Source organism: Malaclemys terrapin, chromosome 13 (assembly GCF_027887155.1).
Source record: "Malaclemys terrapin pileata isolate rMalTer1 chromosome 13, rMalTer1.hap1, whole genome shotgun sequence".
Lineage (NCBI taxonomy): Eukaryota > Metazoa > Chordata > Testudines > Emydidae > Malaclemys > Malaclemys terrapin.
In genome coordinates, this window is record NC_071517.1 from 4,889,073 (window position 1) to 4,906,185 (window position 17,113).

General features: G+C 42.7%; 1 protein-coding gene across 1 annotated transcript in view; it reads left to right on the forward strand.

Moving 5' to 3' along the window:
• The first annotated feature begins 330 nt into the window (after window positions 1-330).
• The window catches only part of LOC128847858 (uncharacterized), a 51,106-nt gene continuing 34,323 nt past the window's right edge, over window positions 331-17,113 (forward strand). Inside the window, exons 1-4 of the mRNA XM_054047583.1 lie at window positions 331-629; window positions 2,009-2,063; window positions 5,641-5,850; window positions 7,276-7,550. Coding sequence (XP_053903558.1) covers window positions 582-629; window positions 2,009-2,063; window positions 5,641-5,850; window positions 7,276-7,550 — 588 coding nt within the window. The 5' untranslated portion in view covers window positions 331-581. The remainder of the gene's footprint in view (window positions 630-2,008; window positions 2,064-5,640; window positions 5,851-7,275; window positions 7,551-17,113) is intronic.

Genomic DNA, 17,113 nt, shown 5'->3' on the forward strand with positions numbered 1-17,113 from the left:
TCTCGCTATCATAAGGCCAGAGTTTGCCTCCTTTACTCATGCTATAAAATACCTCATTCTGGAAATAGTCCCATTTTTCATCAATGAGACTCCTCTTGAAATGAGGTGCTACTCAAGGTGCATCAAGGTAGCACCCTAGCCCTTAGTATCCAAGTAACCTCAACAGCTGGCCTCTTGTATCTTGGTATATGCCATTTTTCTGTCATTCCCCCACCCAGAAGGAAAGAATGGTATGTTCTGGGAGCGATTGCTAAAAGGAAGTAAGTTCTTCAGATGCACAGTAATTGTTTGACAATGCACAGTTTGTTTGCAGAGGGAACAAGCCTGAGTTGTCAGAGGCCATTACTGTGCTGAAGAGACAAAAAATACAGAAAGAAAGAAACCTTGGCAGGGAATCTCTAGGCAGGACAGCGATTTCTCTCTGAAATTCCCTGTGTCTGCAATGCCATTAACACTGACTTCGCTTGGGTCACACTTGCTTTATTGTTTTCCAGTACAGTAAGTGGTGCATGCAAACTGGTTAAAGGGCCCACTGCCCGCTAGTGAACTTCGGCCTCGTTCTTTCTTTTTTGTAGATAAGCATGTCCTTCTTCTGCTGTTGCCACTCTCTCTCAGCTACTCCAGGAGAGGTAAGAGAGCAGCTAACCTGTTGTGTGCAAAAAATTCCTGCATACAGAACTCTTGGGAGAGCAGGGATAGGAAGGAGGAAGCGGGGGAAGAGGGTTATTAATGTGCACAGTGGGGGGAAATCAAGCAGACTAATAATAAAATATTGGAAACTGATAACTCCTTTCTTGCCCTAGAATGCTGGACAAGGATGATCTTATGTGGGCAGAGCATAGTTGCTGAACTGATTCCACTGTACAGAGAAAGTTAGAGAGAGGGAAACGTAGGTGTACTTACCCAGAAATCCCATATATGCCTATGAAGGGTCTAATTGTGAACTGGTGTATGTGTCTACGCAGGGATTTAAGATGACGTACGATGACCCATTACTCCCCTCCACAGGCTAATCTCATTGCAGATGGGGAACTGCCACTCCCTCCTACTACACAGGTGGCCAGGGACAGACCTCTGGCTCCACTTCCGCATGGTGCTGGTCTGCACAGCTGCGTCTATGCACTGTGAAAGTAAGCAGTGACAATTTGGTGTCTGCTTTGCTCCCAGGGCAGCCTAACTGTGTGCTGTCCCTTACTCAGGGCAGATTGCAAGGCGCCAGTCTGACCATAAATAAGAGCGAAGGCAGACCGTAAATTACTACAGCTAAGCACATTTACCAAATTTGTGTTTGGTACGTTATTTTGGAAAATGTTTGTATTTATTTTGTGGACCCTGCAGAGAGCGTATGAGCTTCTAAGCTCTTTGGGGCTGGGTCCCTCTTTTTGTAGCCCAGTGTGGATCCTGGTCCATGAATAGGGCTCATGGGCCCAATTGCCAAACAAATTAATACGTGAATAATAGTAATAATTAAAGGGGGGGATCTTTCATATTATTAATTGTTAAATATGAAAAAGTTAAGAAAAGTCAATTAGCGCCTTTTTGCATTCACGTGCCAAGGGATAACAGGCTCCAAATTGTACGCTCCTTAATAGCTGCTTATTTTTCTGATTAGTTCAGACACCCAATTTTCTATAAAATAGCTAAGATTGGGAAAAGTATTCTTGGTACTAGATTGCAAATAAACACATGGGGGCAGAGTCTCAACTAGAGTAAATTGTCCAAGCTACACCATAATTTACACCAGCTCAGGGTCTTCAGCATTTGTTGGTCACCTTGAAACTTTTGTGATCCGATTGAAAAAAACCTCCCAACTTTTAGAGTTATACTTGTAAATAATATCCAGTACATTGGGAGACTTCCTCTTGGCTAGTCTTTAATATTCCCCTCCAGGTAGGAATACACATAACCTTAGGTGAAGATGTCAGCATTGATTTAGCATAAACAAAGCTCTTTCCCCTTCAATTTGACCCCTTGCATAAGACATAATAACTTTTCTTCTCTTTCACAGAGGGAAGCTCTTACTGCACACTATCCAAAACGACCCTGTCAAGACATTGGCAGTGGTAAGATTTTAACTATTTTCCTTGGATGTTTTATTTTTAGATGATGGTTGAAGTGATAATTAGTAAGTTCTGGTATTCACCCCAAAATGTTTCATTGCTGAAAGCATATATGTGTGTGTGTACATAGATGCACACGCCTACATATTCTCAGGCTCCCAGCTGACTGCCCCCCCTTCCCCGGGATTTGTAAGCATGTGGTTATAAAAGAGCATATCAAAGGGTAATGTTCTCACATTTGTAAAAAGCAACAGAGGGTCCTGTGGCACCTTTGAGACTAACAGAAGTATTGGGAGCATAAGCTTTCGTGGGTAAGAACCTCACTTCTTCAGATGCAAGACATCTGAAGAAGTGAGGTTCTTACCCACGAAAGCTTATGCTCCCAATACTTCTGTTAGTCTCAAAGGTGCCACAGGACCCTCTGTTGCTTTTTACAGATTCTGACTAACACGGCTACCCCTCTGATAGTCCTCACATTTATATAACAATTTTTATCCCCCCAAAAAACTAAACTACCAAACATGTATAGGAATTCACTTCAGTGCTGCTGAAGTGGAGCCATATTTGGGGTGGAATGCAGCAGTTTAGGTCAGGAAGTGAAGAATACCAAATTTAGTTGAAACTGGAGGATCATTGAAGGAGGGAGAATAGAATGTAATTGACAAAGGTGGATTTTCCCCAAGGCTAAAAACTCTGTTTAATATGCAGTATGTTCAATGGAATATTTAAAGGGGTTAGAAACGATGGTGATAGACATTATAGTAATTTATGAAGGGAAGGCAAGTGTCAAATTGGGACAATTCTTACAGCATCAGATAGGTCTTCAGCTAAAAATCAAAGTGTTTCCGATTTTTGGTCATTTGGTTTTTTGACAAAAGCTCAACATTTTTTGCAGAAAGCAGAGACTTACCATGATATTTTTTTTTGTCTTATTGAAATCTCTATTCTCTGTCAAAACCCAGCCCTAATATTTTACCTGGAAATGGGATAACTGACAGCTAGCTGTATAGTAAGCTATCAGCTTAGCATTCATCACAGGTTTCACAGTTTCTCAAATCACTTTTCTACAGTATTCAACAAAGCTGCCAAACAGGTATTTGTTTCAGACAGACTGAATAAGTAAATAAAAGATCCACCTGGAACTAGATAAATGGCCATATTCTACTTTCAGTTGACTATGGAGTAACTCTCCATTGCGTTCAGTGGAGTAATTCTGGGTTTTCCCTGACATCTCAGAGAGCAGACTCAGACCTTCTGTTTAGTTACAAATGGATTACTTGCACTCTTAATTTTCCTTTTTGTTGAAGAAAAGTATTTTCTTTCTCTCTTTTTTAATAGAACTAAGACACTTCTTGAAAACCACTCTCAGCATTAATCTGGCAGTAAGGAAGCATACTGAAACCTACTTTTGGAGAATAAAATCTGACTAGAGTTTTCCTTCTTTTAAAAAAAATTGCTGTGACATTTGTTAGAAATATTACTAGTAAATGGATCATGTGTTCCATCACTCGGGAGATGCAATTAGATTTTCTGCAGGTTTGTAAAACAAACTATGGTCTAAGTGTGTTGTCATGGAACCATTGGTCTGATTTCCAGTTAGATACCTCAACTTTTAATTAGGATTCTAGTACTTATTTTGGTGCAACTGTTTTTTTTCAAAATCACCTAAGGGATTTGGTTCTCAAATCCCCATTAAAGTTATTGGGAACTGGGCAGCCAAATGCTCTAAGTGGAGTTGAAATTCTTAGCCTACATGTTCTGTTAAACATTATGTGCAAAGAATAAGAAACATTTGCTTAGTGGAGGAGATTTGAGCATCTCACAGTCATTAAAGGATTTTATCCTCCCAACACCTCTGTAAGGTGAGGAAGCATTATCTTCAGTTTATGTATGGGAAAGTGAGGCATAGAGTAGATTAAATCTTAGAATCATAGACTGTAGGGCTGGAAGGGACCTCGAGAGATCATCTAGTCCAGTCCCATCCACTGAGCCAGGACTAAGTATTAACTAGATCACCCCTGAGTAGGTGTTTGTCTAACCTGTTCTTAAAAACCTCCAGTGACAGATTCTACAGCCTCCATAAGTCATTTCATAGAATCATAGAATCTCAGGGTTGGAAGGGACCTCAAGAGGTCATCTAGTCCAAACCCCCGCTCAAAGCAGGACCAATTCCCAGCTATGTTCCAGTGCTTAACTACCCTGACAGGAAGTTTTTCCAAATGTCCAACTTAAACCGTCGTTCCTACATGTTCCAGTTCCCACTTTGTTCCAGTGCTTAACTACCCTGACAGGAAGTTTTTCCAAATGTCCAACTTAAACCGTCGTTCCTGCATTTAAGCTCATTGCTTCTTGTCCTGTCCTCAGTGCATAAGGAGAATAATTTATTGCCCTCCTCTTTATAACAACATTTTACGTATTTGAAGACTGTTATCATGGTCTGCCCCCATCCCAGTCTTCTCTTCTACAGACTAAAAAAACCCAATTTTTTCAATCTTTCCTCCTAGGTCATGTTTTCTAGATCTTTCTCTAATTTGTCCACCTCTTTCCCAAAGTGTGGTGCCACAAACTGGACACAGTATTCTAGTGGAGGCCTTATCAGTACTTAATAAAGTGGAAGAATTATTTCTCATGTCTTGTTTACCTCACTCCTCCCAGTGCTAATACATCTGAGAATGATGTTCACTTTTTTTACAACAGTATTACACTGTTTACTCATATTTAGTTTGTGATCCGTTATCATTCCCAGATCCTTTTTCTACAGTGCTCCTTCCTAGCCAGTCATTTTCCATTTTGTATCTGTGCGATTGGTTATTCCTTCCTAAGTGGAGTACTTGGCATATATCGTTACTGAAATCCATCTATTTATTTCCGACCATCTCTCAGTTTGTCATTTGCACAAGGTCTCACAGGATATCTGTGGCTAAGATGGAAATGGAGCCGAGGTCTCCAAAGTTTCAGTCCAATGCCCTGTCCAGCCTTCCTACCCTAAAATGGGATCTACTGGTCAAAACTCTAAGTAGAGGATAGGAGAAGGATGATGATGCTGTAGTTAGCGTAGCACTCAGGAGATCTCAGTTTAGTTCTCTGCTCTACTTCTTGTGTGACCTTAGGCAAGTCATTTAGGGTAAAGTTTTTAAAGATGCCTAAGTGACCAATCCCATTTTTAAAAAGTGACTTAGGCACTAAAGTCTCTGAAAATTGGACTTGTGTTCCTAGATCACTTAAGCACTTTTGAAAATCTTACCCGTCATCTCTCTGTGCATCAGTTCCCATCTGCAGAATGGGGTAATAGCACTTTGCGGCTGCACAGGGGTTTTGTGAAGATAAATGCACTAAAGATCATGAAGTGAGCAGATACAATGGTAACTGGGACTTGATAAGCACCAAAGTAGATAGACAGATATCTGGCTCCAGCCGGTAGTACCAAGAGGACTGCTAAATATTACTATGAGTTTGTAATTGAGCATGGCCGGTAGCCCAGAGTCTTCCATATATTTCATGCAAGTCTTTTTTTTTCATTTCCCATTTGATTTATTATTTTGCTAACACTCCAATTCCTGTGGGTCTTTAATCTTTGCAGATGTCTTCAGTAAGGAAGGGACCCTCACTATGAAACTGGTCAATGTGCAACAGATTGACACACTCTTTTCAGATATCGCTGAAACTTTCAACAAGCAGCACGGGGATCACTGGGCCATGAAGGAAGCCATCCAAAGGCTGAAAGAAGTCTCTGGCTGTGCTCCCACTAATAGTCTTGCAGCCTGCATAGAAAATATAAAGCAGGAGCACGGTAAGCAGACAAAGACTAAGAGTGAACTGAAGCCAATGGTAAAACAGTGAGTACCAAATCCTCAGACTGAACTAACAGTGCCCTCCTGCAAGTTGATGTGGGCACAGCATTGGCTGGGCTCTGTAGGGAATCTATCTAGTCCTTGTGGCTACTAGGAAGGTCAGCAATGAAGAGGCTGCATTTTACAGGAGAGCAGCAGAGATTAACAAGTGTATTAATAAGGATTAGCCCTCCGAAGCGGTGTGTCAGACTATGGTTACCTTCGCTTTCTCCCAAACAACATGTTTCACACTATTCAGGAGGGCTATGTTTCTTGGGGGCTGCATAAGAACACTGCACCTAGTCCGATTCCATCCTTTCACAAGGTTTCAGATGACCAGTGTGTGTGTGTGTGTGTGTGTATGTCACTGTTCCAGGATAGGAGTCACCCCACTTGTGGGTGGAATTGCATTTACACCGCTTCTTGTTCCTGCTGTACTCATGAAGTCCAGGAGTGGGATTGAATCCAGGTCTCCCATGTGGCAAGGAAAACCTTAGACAACTGAACCAGCCCTGTTTCGAACTTCCCTGTTATTTAACAAAAGCATATGACTGATTTGCTAATTCTTATCAGACCACTTCCTGGTTTTCTGTCGCAATGTGCCATCAAGATGCTAAGAATTTTGGACACCCTTTTCCACCTGCCATGCTTCTAGCTTGGTTCTACATTGTAGAGGAATACAATTTTTTTTCCCAGACAGGTTCAGTGACCTTACAAATCTGTCTCAAGTTCCCTCTCTTTAGATTTGGCTTTCTAGTGCAGTAACTCTTCACTTGGCAGTAAATCCAAACCTTCCTATGTAATGTTAACCTTCTGAGCGACTGCAGCAAAAAAAGAAAAAAAAAATCTAAACAAGGAGCTAAACAAATCCCATATGGAGCTAGAAGCACCATCTGTTTGTGAAGCCAATAATAAGAAGAACAATGATGCGTCTCATGGAAGATTAGACCAGATTTTCAATACACTTTTTATAAAGACTCACCCAACACCTGATGGTTTGCATTGAAAGAATGGCAGGTAAAAGACAGAGGATTAAGGGTCAAATTTACTCAGGTTTAACTCCAATGACTTCCCTAGAGGGAATATCAATATGTTTGTACCAAGGATGAATTGGTCCACGTGTGTTTAAGCAAGTGGCATGGAGGAACTTGACTTACTACTGGGAAATGGTTCTATTGTACAAAACACACACACACACAAAACACAACCACAGATAAGGAAGTTGGAAAGAACCTAATTTTATGGCATTCCTTTCCCAGTCAGTCACTGTGAATAGCTCAGTGGTGCCAAGTTTAGGTTCCTAGTGACAAAAGTATTTAGACATCTTTCTTGGATCAAAACCAGAACCAGCTAAATCCCAAGATATACATTGTTTTGTCTTTTAGGTGCCTGCAATGTACAGGTGCACATGGAGGGCTATAGGTTTTCCCTCGTTGCAGAGGAAAAAGAAGTGCCTGAAAAATTGGAGCAGGCCCAACGGCAGGTGGGGGAGCTGAATCATGCCACGAAGTGTGTCCTTGCTACGGAAATGAAGCTCCAGGAAATGGTCCACTTTGTGCTTCAGCGTCAGAGTCATCTGGAGGAGACTGTGAAAGCTGCAAACCCAGAGTACCTGGACCAAGTACGTCTAGAAGTTAATCTGAGAGAGAACTTCCAGAAAGTAAGCCTGGCCAAAGACCTCTCAAAGCAGTATGGAGAAGATGCCAGCAGGGTGCTGAAGGAAATGGCCCAGTTAGCTGGCCTGACCCTATAAAGGGGCTCCAGAAATAGGGATAGAATTGGAGTTTATGCCCTGCATTTATTACCTAAGGATTGTGTACATAACGATGAATTAGAGCCCACCCTGGTACTGCAGTCATCATGTGGACAACAAATATGCACTCAGCAAATAGCTTATGGGTAGCCCTGGGTATTAAGTTTATTCTGTACACTCAACGAACCTTAGCCAGGGCACAAGCATTTGTCCCCAGAGGGCCTTTGACTTCCATCTGGAAAATCACCGATGGACAGAAGGTACCTCCTCCCTTTAGTATAGCAATGTCAACACTTGAGTTCTAATGCAGGATTTCCACCCCTACTCTGTCTTTCTGGCTGGAGGCCACCCATAGATTCCACTTTGTGCAAGGTGAATTCCTGAGTAGCAGGTTAAGTCAGCTTTCCAGCTGCGTTGCCGCACTAGAGCAATGCAAAGCAACCAGAACTAGGCCAGAGAGTGTATGTGACTTGTCTAAGACAACCTGTCTGTCACAGTTTGTATTGGAATTCAGTAGAATTCCCACCCTTATTTTCTAGGTCAAACTAGGCTGCCTCTCAAATCTTAAACACAGCTAGTGTGCTAAAACCAGGTGTCCAGATTAAGGGCGGGAAGTACCCATTGAAGGTATAGAGATATACTCTACATTGCTTATTATTGCTACAGATAATCATCTGAATTTAAAGGCACGTATCTCCTGTGCTACTAGTTGCTGCTTTTCCTCCTCACTCATCTCTTGAAATTCCCAAAGGTGCGCGTGCTTCCCACTTTCATTGAGACAGAACCTTGAGGCAGGCAACACGTTACTAAAATAGCATGGGTGTGTTGCAAGTTGGTATTAAGATGCATCAGCATAGCAGTACAGGGCCCCAGGACTGGGATAACAGGAGTTGTTACAGATGTGGATTAAACTGCATTGGAAAGGTTGGCAAGACTAGGATTTCAGGAGTGCTTCTCTTTAGGTATGAGGTGTATTGACATAGATGTGTGGGGATTGAAGAGCATCAGGAAAACGGTGATGGGGGAGTAGGACTGGGACAGCATGGATTGGTATGCTGAAGGTCAAGTGTGAGGGGCATTGCCAGACTGAATCGATTAGCACTATAGTGGATTATTGATAGCACTATTCCATCACTTCTACAAGAGCACTACATGAACTCAAACAATGGAAATAGGACAACCTGCAAATATCGGGTGCTTGTCATGAGAGTAATGGGATCTTGGCTGAACCGTTTGCAGGGTTGCTAGCCTTTGAAGTCCAACTGGATCACAGCTGCAGTGCCTCACGCACACTCAGCTGAGCCTGAGGGGAAAGGAAGGTCAGAATAATTCCATAACACTTTAGACCAGGAGGCCTGTCATTAAAATGGGCCTCTCTGGAGAAAGGACTGTGTGACTGGGGGAGGGTGGGATGGTTTTGCAAATGCTGGACCTGGCCGGTGGTTGAAAAGCTCATTGAATTTGTCACATTTTTGAGAGATGATGGAGAAAATAGAAACCACAAGTGAAATCCTATCCAGCCTGCTAGAGCTCCACAAATAACTACAAAGGGAGCTCAATCTCTGGGTTTTTAGACTCTCGCTCCTGTACCCCATACTGTTGTTTTAAATGTTGTTCTCATTTGCCACTGCTCACTCCCAAAATACATCAGAGATCCCAAGAGACTTATCTTGCCCTTAAACGTCCTCTCACCATCCCTCAGCTCATCACACACCTCACTGGGGCAGCGTACTGCAGGTTTCTTTGCTTTCTCGGCAGTGAGCCGCTCTCTGTAAATATCCACCAGACTCTGTCCTGCCAGAAATCCAAACTATTCAGACATTTCCTTTTGGAGTTTCAGGATGCCCGCTTGCTAGACGCCGGCTTGGCACAAACTCACCAAAACCCAGCAGAGAAATGCTGATCGCTATTATTATTTTCTTGAACCTCAATGCAAGCAAATGCTCCTGCATTCAGATCAGACTGGGCATATGTCTCCCCTTCCTTGCCTAACTCCCAAACTTTCTCTCTCGCTCTAGTTCTTTTCATTTTGTTGTTGAAGGAACTTGGGAAATAAGGACATTGCCACAGCTATTTCCTGCTGCTTTGCCGGTAACATCTTGAAAACTGCAATATATGCCTCTGATAGTCTCACAGGCATGCATTTTTCAAACAAATGGGCATTTGCAGTTGTCAATGGCTCTCAAAGCTCACCTTCTGTATTTACTTGCTTGGTGGGTTGAGTTCTCTGTGGCCTGTCACTGCCCCTCATGAAGGAAAATAACCCAGATGGTTTACCCCAACAAATCCTGCATTCCCTGATTATCATAGCTAGATAGCTGTGATCACACTATGTTGTCTGCTAGGACTGTGTTGCATTGTGTGTGGCTCTTCCTGATTAGGGAGGGGGTGGGTGAGTGTGTTAGTCAACAGGGGGAGAAAAACTGTCTTCTACATACTGTGTTTATGATCCTTTTAACAAAATATACATAATGTACACAAAATAAAGCGTTAGTTCAGCTAGTTTTTGTGACATTTCCTCTGCGTTTGATGCTACATTTCAGATGCATTCTCCCATGCCAGACATTTTTAGTAAGAGCTGGGTGACTGTGCACAGTGCATTTCATGAAACATATATGGGCTATATTAGTCTTATGTGTCCGGGAATTCTCATATAGGATTCTTTTGCTATTGTTACACTCAGACACACCACAAACCTCATAATGTCTGTGGTTATTTCAGTCCAATGCACTCAGACATGTCTAAGGCTATTTGGAAATGGACATTCTGGAACCCACCAGCATTCCTCCCCTGCCATCTTCATGAGAAGAGGGTTCTCCATCGTGATTCTTTGAATCTAACACATACAACAGGCCAAATTTGGACCGGGGGTAAACGTCTCTAATTTTTTTTTCTAAAAAATGTTGTTTCATCAAAACCAGAATGGTGTGGGAAAATGTGTCAATTTGTATTAAAGTTTTGAAGGGACAGTTTCTCGAGTCCAGAATGGATGAGGGAGGGAGAGAGAGAAAGAGGTAGAAAGAGATCAAAAGCCTGATTTTTTGGATCTGAGAACAGATGTTTTGACACAATTCCATTTTGCAAAAACCATCAGAAGATTTTATTTTTGTTCAAAAATATATTTTGAAACCTTAAAAGTTGTCGTGAAACAGAATTGTTGTTTTCTAGCCAGCTCTGGTAACTACGGATACAAGCAGTCCCATTAAAGACAAATGAGTATGATTGCTTTTCATGAGTAAGTGTTTCTCAATGTGCGGAAGGGCTGTAAAATTTGGCCCATGACAGGAGTGGAGTTAAGTGTCCCTGCCCATTGGTCCTGAAGTATATTACATGAGAGAGCAAGAGAAAGGCTGGCCTAGCAGTTAGTGTGCTAGCCCGGGGCTGAGGAAACCTGGGTTCAATTCCCTGCTTTTCTATACACTGCCTGTGTGACCTTAGACAATTCAGTTAGCCTCTGTTTGCTAGCTGTAAAATGGAGATAACACTTCACAGGGGTTAGGGGAAGAGCAATATAATTGTAGATTTGTGAGGTGCTCAGATGCTGTGGTAATGGTAGCTATGCGAATGAGCAGCTTTTGGGATTGGAGAACCTCAGAAGATTAAAATCAGTTGCTCACATACCCGAAGGTAAAGTCTTGGGTCTGCAAAATGAGGATGGAAACCTTCTGAGCTTCCCAGTACTCACTACTTCTGCTCAAGTTAGGAGTAGGGCATTCTTTCACACAGTATTACAGTTCTTCTGTTTCTGCTCATGGCCCAAACCTGGGAGAACGAAGGCTGCTGCAAAAATAAAAAAAAAAAAAGATGGGGGTGGGAGTCTGATGAACCAGAGTTTTTCAGCTCTTGAAAAATAATTTGGCTTGGGATAAAGCTTGGAGTCAGAAGAGGGATTCAAATATCTCAATCCCTGCTGAATCCCTCCCATTTTCCTCCTTCACATCTGCAGTTACACATTCAGGGTTCCAGGGATCGCAAGGCTGACCTGAGTCTGAAGTAAAAATGTGAGGCCTCCATTGCTGCTCAGTCTTTCTAGGAAAAAGGGCATTGCACACAAATATTTGGATCCCTAATTGGCTTTATTAAAGAAGCTGGCCATCTGGAGCCCGCTCGGTCTAATTAGTCATCAACGGGGTGGTGTTTCTGTCATAAGAAATCCTCCATTCTTACCCTGTCTTCGTACACAGGCGTTTCCAGGCTCTCTCCTCTGCTTTCATACCATGGAGAGTGGATGCGCTCCCATTTAATAGTCATCCGCCTTGGAGCTCACAGGCCAGTAACTTGTTACTTGGCAGGGCCGCCTGTAAATTGCAACAGGCTGGAAAGGTTGCAGCTAAATATGGTAAAGGAGCCAGAAGCATGTGACTTACCCCACCCTCATTTGTAAGTCACTCAGATGTAAGGTTTCCAAACTTCATTACCCTGCAAAAAAGCTAGTGATGGGGAAAGCAGGTCAGGGGAATAAGCGGGGTGAGAAGAAAGGGGAGGAAAAACCTGGACAACAAATGAAGAAGGGTTCCGTGCATTGTAGCTGTTTTGCATGAAAGTTCTGGGTTTTTAGTTATTCGCTTTACTTTCCAAAACAGTTTCTCTCTGGTCACCATTTCCTCCTCACACTAGCGCTGCTGTTTAGCAGAAGTGGAATTAAGTGGATTGAATGAAATCTTTGATTTTCATGCCTTTCTGGTATTAGGACAGTGAGTCTATGACTTCCTGCCTCCTGTCCTCCTTACGTTCCTCTTGGCTCAGACGGTTTCTACATAGGTGGAATAACCATGTGTAGCCGTTCCAGTGCCTTTATCACAGGCTGTGCTTCATCTTCAGCCCAAGAAGGCTCACACTGGGTTTGCCTCTCGTAAACTAAAAGATACATAAACCAAAACAAGAACAAACAACAAAAAGTGCTTGATTCAAAATAAATGCTAGGAAAACTTTGAAGGAATGTGGGTGGGGGGTGAGAGACTGCAGCAAATGAATCCTGTTTCTTCCATCAGCGGTGGAGTCAAGTGTAGGAATCAGTGGTGAATGGACTTGTATAGGTGTAGAGGTTTCTCTGAAACTTTCTAAGGATATCTTCTTATGTGTGGTCCTTCCACAATTTCTTGCTCTCCCCTCCTCTGGAACACTCCATCTTCCCACCTCTTCCTCCCATAGAAGCCCTCCCCGCTTCTTGATGATCTGGCGGCATAGACTACATCCAGATTCCTTAACCCACTCCTGCCCAGAATACATGACTTCCCAATCTGTAAACAGAAAGGTCTCTAGCACACAGTGTAGGTACAATCAGTCAACGGAGCAGGCTCTAGTGTACACTACAATAAATGTTTAGAGGTGAGCCCAAGATCCAGAGTTCTAATCTGAATCCAAACTTGTTCTGTAAAACAAGTGCTTGTCAAACTCCGGGGTTTGGTTTGATTAAAGACCTGGGATCTGCCTCAAAGTTCCAAATCCAAATCCAAATTCAGTTGGTGTGTTGGTTCAGACAAGTTTTATGATTAATCTTCCTTTATTTTGAGGGGGGGAAGCAACTAGTTTCTCCCTGCCAAAGAGGAACTTCAGAGTTCTAGACACAATATTAAAAATATTATTCTGGCTTGGGGGAACGGAGTTTGTATCAGTTTATGAGTCATTATTAATTATTATTATTTCGCACCACCTCTAACATATAGGAAAAGGCCCATAAAGGCAAGACACCAAAGGAACTTTTCGATTTCCTACCCATCTGCATTAAAAATACCCATCATTTTTGAGTAATAATAAAACAAAGAGCATTGAAGAGAGCAACAGCAGAAGGCTAATGTAAAGTGATATATTTCAGGCCCAGGGAGTATGGTGTAACTTACTCTTGCCTCTGCAGCTTGTTTATTGTGTTTGTCTGGTTGCCCTGGGAACCAGCTCACGCCGTTTCACTCATTTTATAATGTTCCTGTAAATGTTAGGTAGGGTCGGGATTTATTATACACTGTCAACACCTAAAATGGAACGCGCCGCTTAGCATCGTTTATTTGGCGAGACGCCTCTCCACACTCCTAAAAAAAAAAAAAAAAGTCTTTCTTATACAGATATATACGTGCATGTGTATCTCTGTAAAAATAAATAAACCCTGTCAGTTTTCCAGCAGAGCCTTCGTCCAGGGAGAATTGATGTCGGGTGGTATAAAGCTTGTGTCAAAGGAACGTCTGAGCTAGACGGCAGCCGTGACCTGCTATTGGGTGGGATCTCTGACTCACATTATTTGCAAGAGGTGAATGTTTAGGGGACAGAGGGAAACATGTTTACCAGCAGTGTTTACCCTCCCTCAAAAAAGCAGCACGACCCCATCACGGCTGTCGCAATAGGCCTCTGTTGATTCAGGAGATGAGTCATCAGAATTATTAGGGCTGGAACGGGCTGGTTTCCTTTCCTTCATCTGTCCCCCGGCATGACTGGGCAGATTTGATTGCAGACTAGCGGCTGGTGAGATGAAAATGGGCTTTTGGGGTTGTTGGTTTTGGGTGGTACCAGCCAAGCTGACATATTCCATTTAACTAAGGAGGCCGTTAACCCTTTAAGTGCTAAAGATGAGTGCAGTAGACATCTATACTCCTTACCGAGGTACTGGCGGTGAGCGTACATGTCAGTAATCCACACTTCTTCTCCTTCACCCCCAAACTGGAGCCTCACCTTCAGCCCAGCTCCTGCTTCTTCCCTCCCAATGCCCACAGAACAAGTTCTCACATCTCTCTGTCTCCTGCAATGAGTATCAGACCATCCTCTCAGAGACCGATAGAAAGCTTTATGGCTCCCCACCAGCCTTCCCACACAATGCCAAGTACTAGCTCTATATCAGCTCCTTCTTGCCATTAGCTCCTGATGCAACTTGCCTTTCCACTACAGAAGGGTTGGGACGTGGCAGCCTGTGAAGGTTGGTCATGCTGGGAGCACAGGCCAAGGAAGGAGGAGGATCTATAGTGGGGTTAGAGTCAGGAAGGGTGGACTTGCTTCTCTCTACAATCCCAAGATGGCTCTGCCTTTCAGTGACCGGAAGCCTGCTTCTGCTTCTTGGCACAGTGCTCCCACCAATGGCCAGCTTCAAACCTTAAGAAACTAGCCCATGCCCAAAGCACTAAACCCCCCGGGGATCAGCCATTGCCTTAAGAATTAAGGCAGAACAGATATAGAATCCCAAACAGGTTTAGAAATAGTAAAGGAAAAGGCGATACACTAGGCAAAACTAATGGTGACAGTACAGCCCTGAGAGAGGAAAATCACATAGGGGCATGTGGGCATCCACTTGAATGCTCAGTTGCACACAGTATAAGCTTTCCTTTCATTAGTGTCCGGGAAGCTGGGTTGACCAATAAACATCGGACTGAGGAGTGAACTCAGTTGCTTTTTGTGTGATGCTGAGTCACTTAACTAGTCCGTGCCTCACTTTGCCCATCTGTAAAGCAAAGCCGTGTGAGGCTTCATTAATTCATATTTGCAAAGAGACTTAAGATTTTTGATTAAAGACTCTACACCAGTAAGTGCAAAGTATGTGTGTTTTGTGTGAGTATCTGTATTTGTACAGATAGGTAGATCAATTAATTTTTTTATTTGTTTAAAGTAAATCAGGGATTAATAAGTGCCCCCCTCCTTCTCTTTTTTTCCTGATGCACATTTTGTAAGGAAAGTGTACCGTGTGTTGCATTCACAAATATGGATAGCATTTTTTCTTAATTTTGGGTTGAAATTAATGTAGGTGATTTGTGTATATGTGTGTGTGTGTGTTCATCACAATAGTAACTCCTCTAGTTATAGTTGCAGCTCACACCCCATATATCACATTTAAGAAACATTTGTCCTCAAATGTTGGATCAACACAAGAAAATGTGTATTTTCTCTTTTATTAACATAGAAGTTTATTGTTACAGGGAAAATACATGGCAAAGCTCCCCGTTTAATCAGTCTAACGTGCAGCACATGTGACAGCAACAGTGGCAGGACTGTGTCAGTGAAATCACAGCTGCTCCTTTTAATTACCTCCTAATTTGCTCTCTGGTGCTGGCTAATTGGAACAATTTGCCTGCAGAAACCTGTGAGGTCTCAGATGCTAATTGATTTTGTCTTGTTTAATCAGCCCCCGCAAGAAACAGACCCTGTTTCATCCACTGTTTCTTACACTGAGTGCTGGCATTGTGTGATACAGTGGAAAGAAAATACACACACGCACACGCGCGCACACACACACACACACACACACAGCCATCCACTGTCCAAAATCAGATTACATCTCAAAGCCAACTCCCTGTATTGAAAGGTGAGACTCCGCAATTTATTAGGACAGCCCTAGAAAAAGACCTCAAATGACTCTGCAAACTGTTTGTGTATATATACCAAATATAAAAAGGCAATACCTTCAGCTCATTGCAGGTCAACAGTGCTCAGAGATGTGGGCTTGTGAGCATTTTTCTTCCTTGTGCTTGGTGGCCAGATACGTTTCAATGGAAAAATAAGTCATACCTCACAAGCATAGCAAAAAGAGAAGAAATCATAAAACAGGCTATTTAATTTTCTTTTAAAAAACTATTCAGGTTCTCAATGCTATGATTTAAGGAAGCTCTGTTATTCTATTTCCAGAGGATTTATTATTATTATTTGGTATGGGGGAAGAATGGAAGAGGCAGCTCACAAAATGCTGATGTATCTAATAATTTCACTATTTGGGGATGGAGACTCTCTTTAGTGTCTCATATCAAGCTATGAAATATTTTAACATTATTTTAAAACCATCTGACTGCTGGTAAAAATCATTGGCCAGTGTCACCAGCCTATTAAGTCTGCTTTGCACTGATCTCTTGGTACCAAGCAGACTTAAAATCTGCCTCAATCATCTACTTCAGGATATTTCGGAGAACACCAGTCCGCACCTTCTGTGGTGCAGGGCTGGTGGAGCTGCGTCAAAATAGCTTGTGACTCAGCTGTGCTGCATCAAACCAGTGTTCCATGTAGCCTAATATTCTTTCTATGGCAGAGGATAGCACTGGGAGCTTCAGAAGAAGATGCAAGAAACTCTGTATAGAACAATTATGGAATGCTCAATCCATTCAACATTGGTGAGGCCTCATCTGGAGTACTGTGTCCAGTTTTGGGCCCCACACTACAAGAAGGATGTGGAAAAATTGGAAAGAGTCCAACGGAGGGCAACAAAAATGATTAGGGGTCTGGAGCACATGACTTATGAGGAGAGGCTGAGGGAACTGGGATTGTTTAGTCTCCAGAAGAGAAGAATGAGGGGGGATTTGATAGCAGCCTTCAACTACCTGAAGGGGGGTTCCAAAGAGGATGGAGCTCGGCTGTTCTCAGTGGTGGCAGATGACAGAACAAGGAGCAATGGTCTCAAGTTGCAGTGGGGGAGGTCCAGGTTGGATATTAGGAAAAATTATTTCGCTAGGAGGGTGGTGAAACACTGGAATGTGTTACCTAGGGAGGTGGTGGAGTCTCCTTCCTTG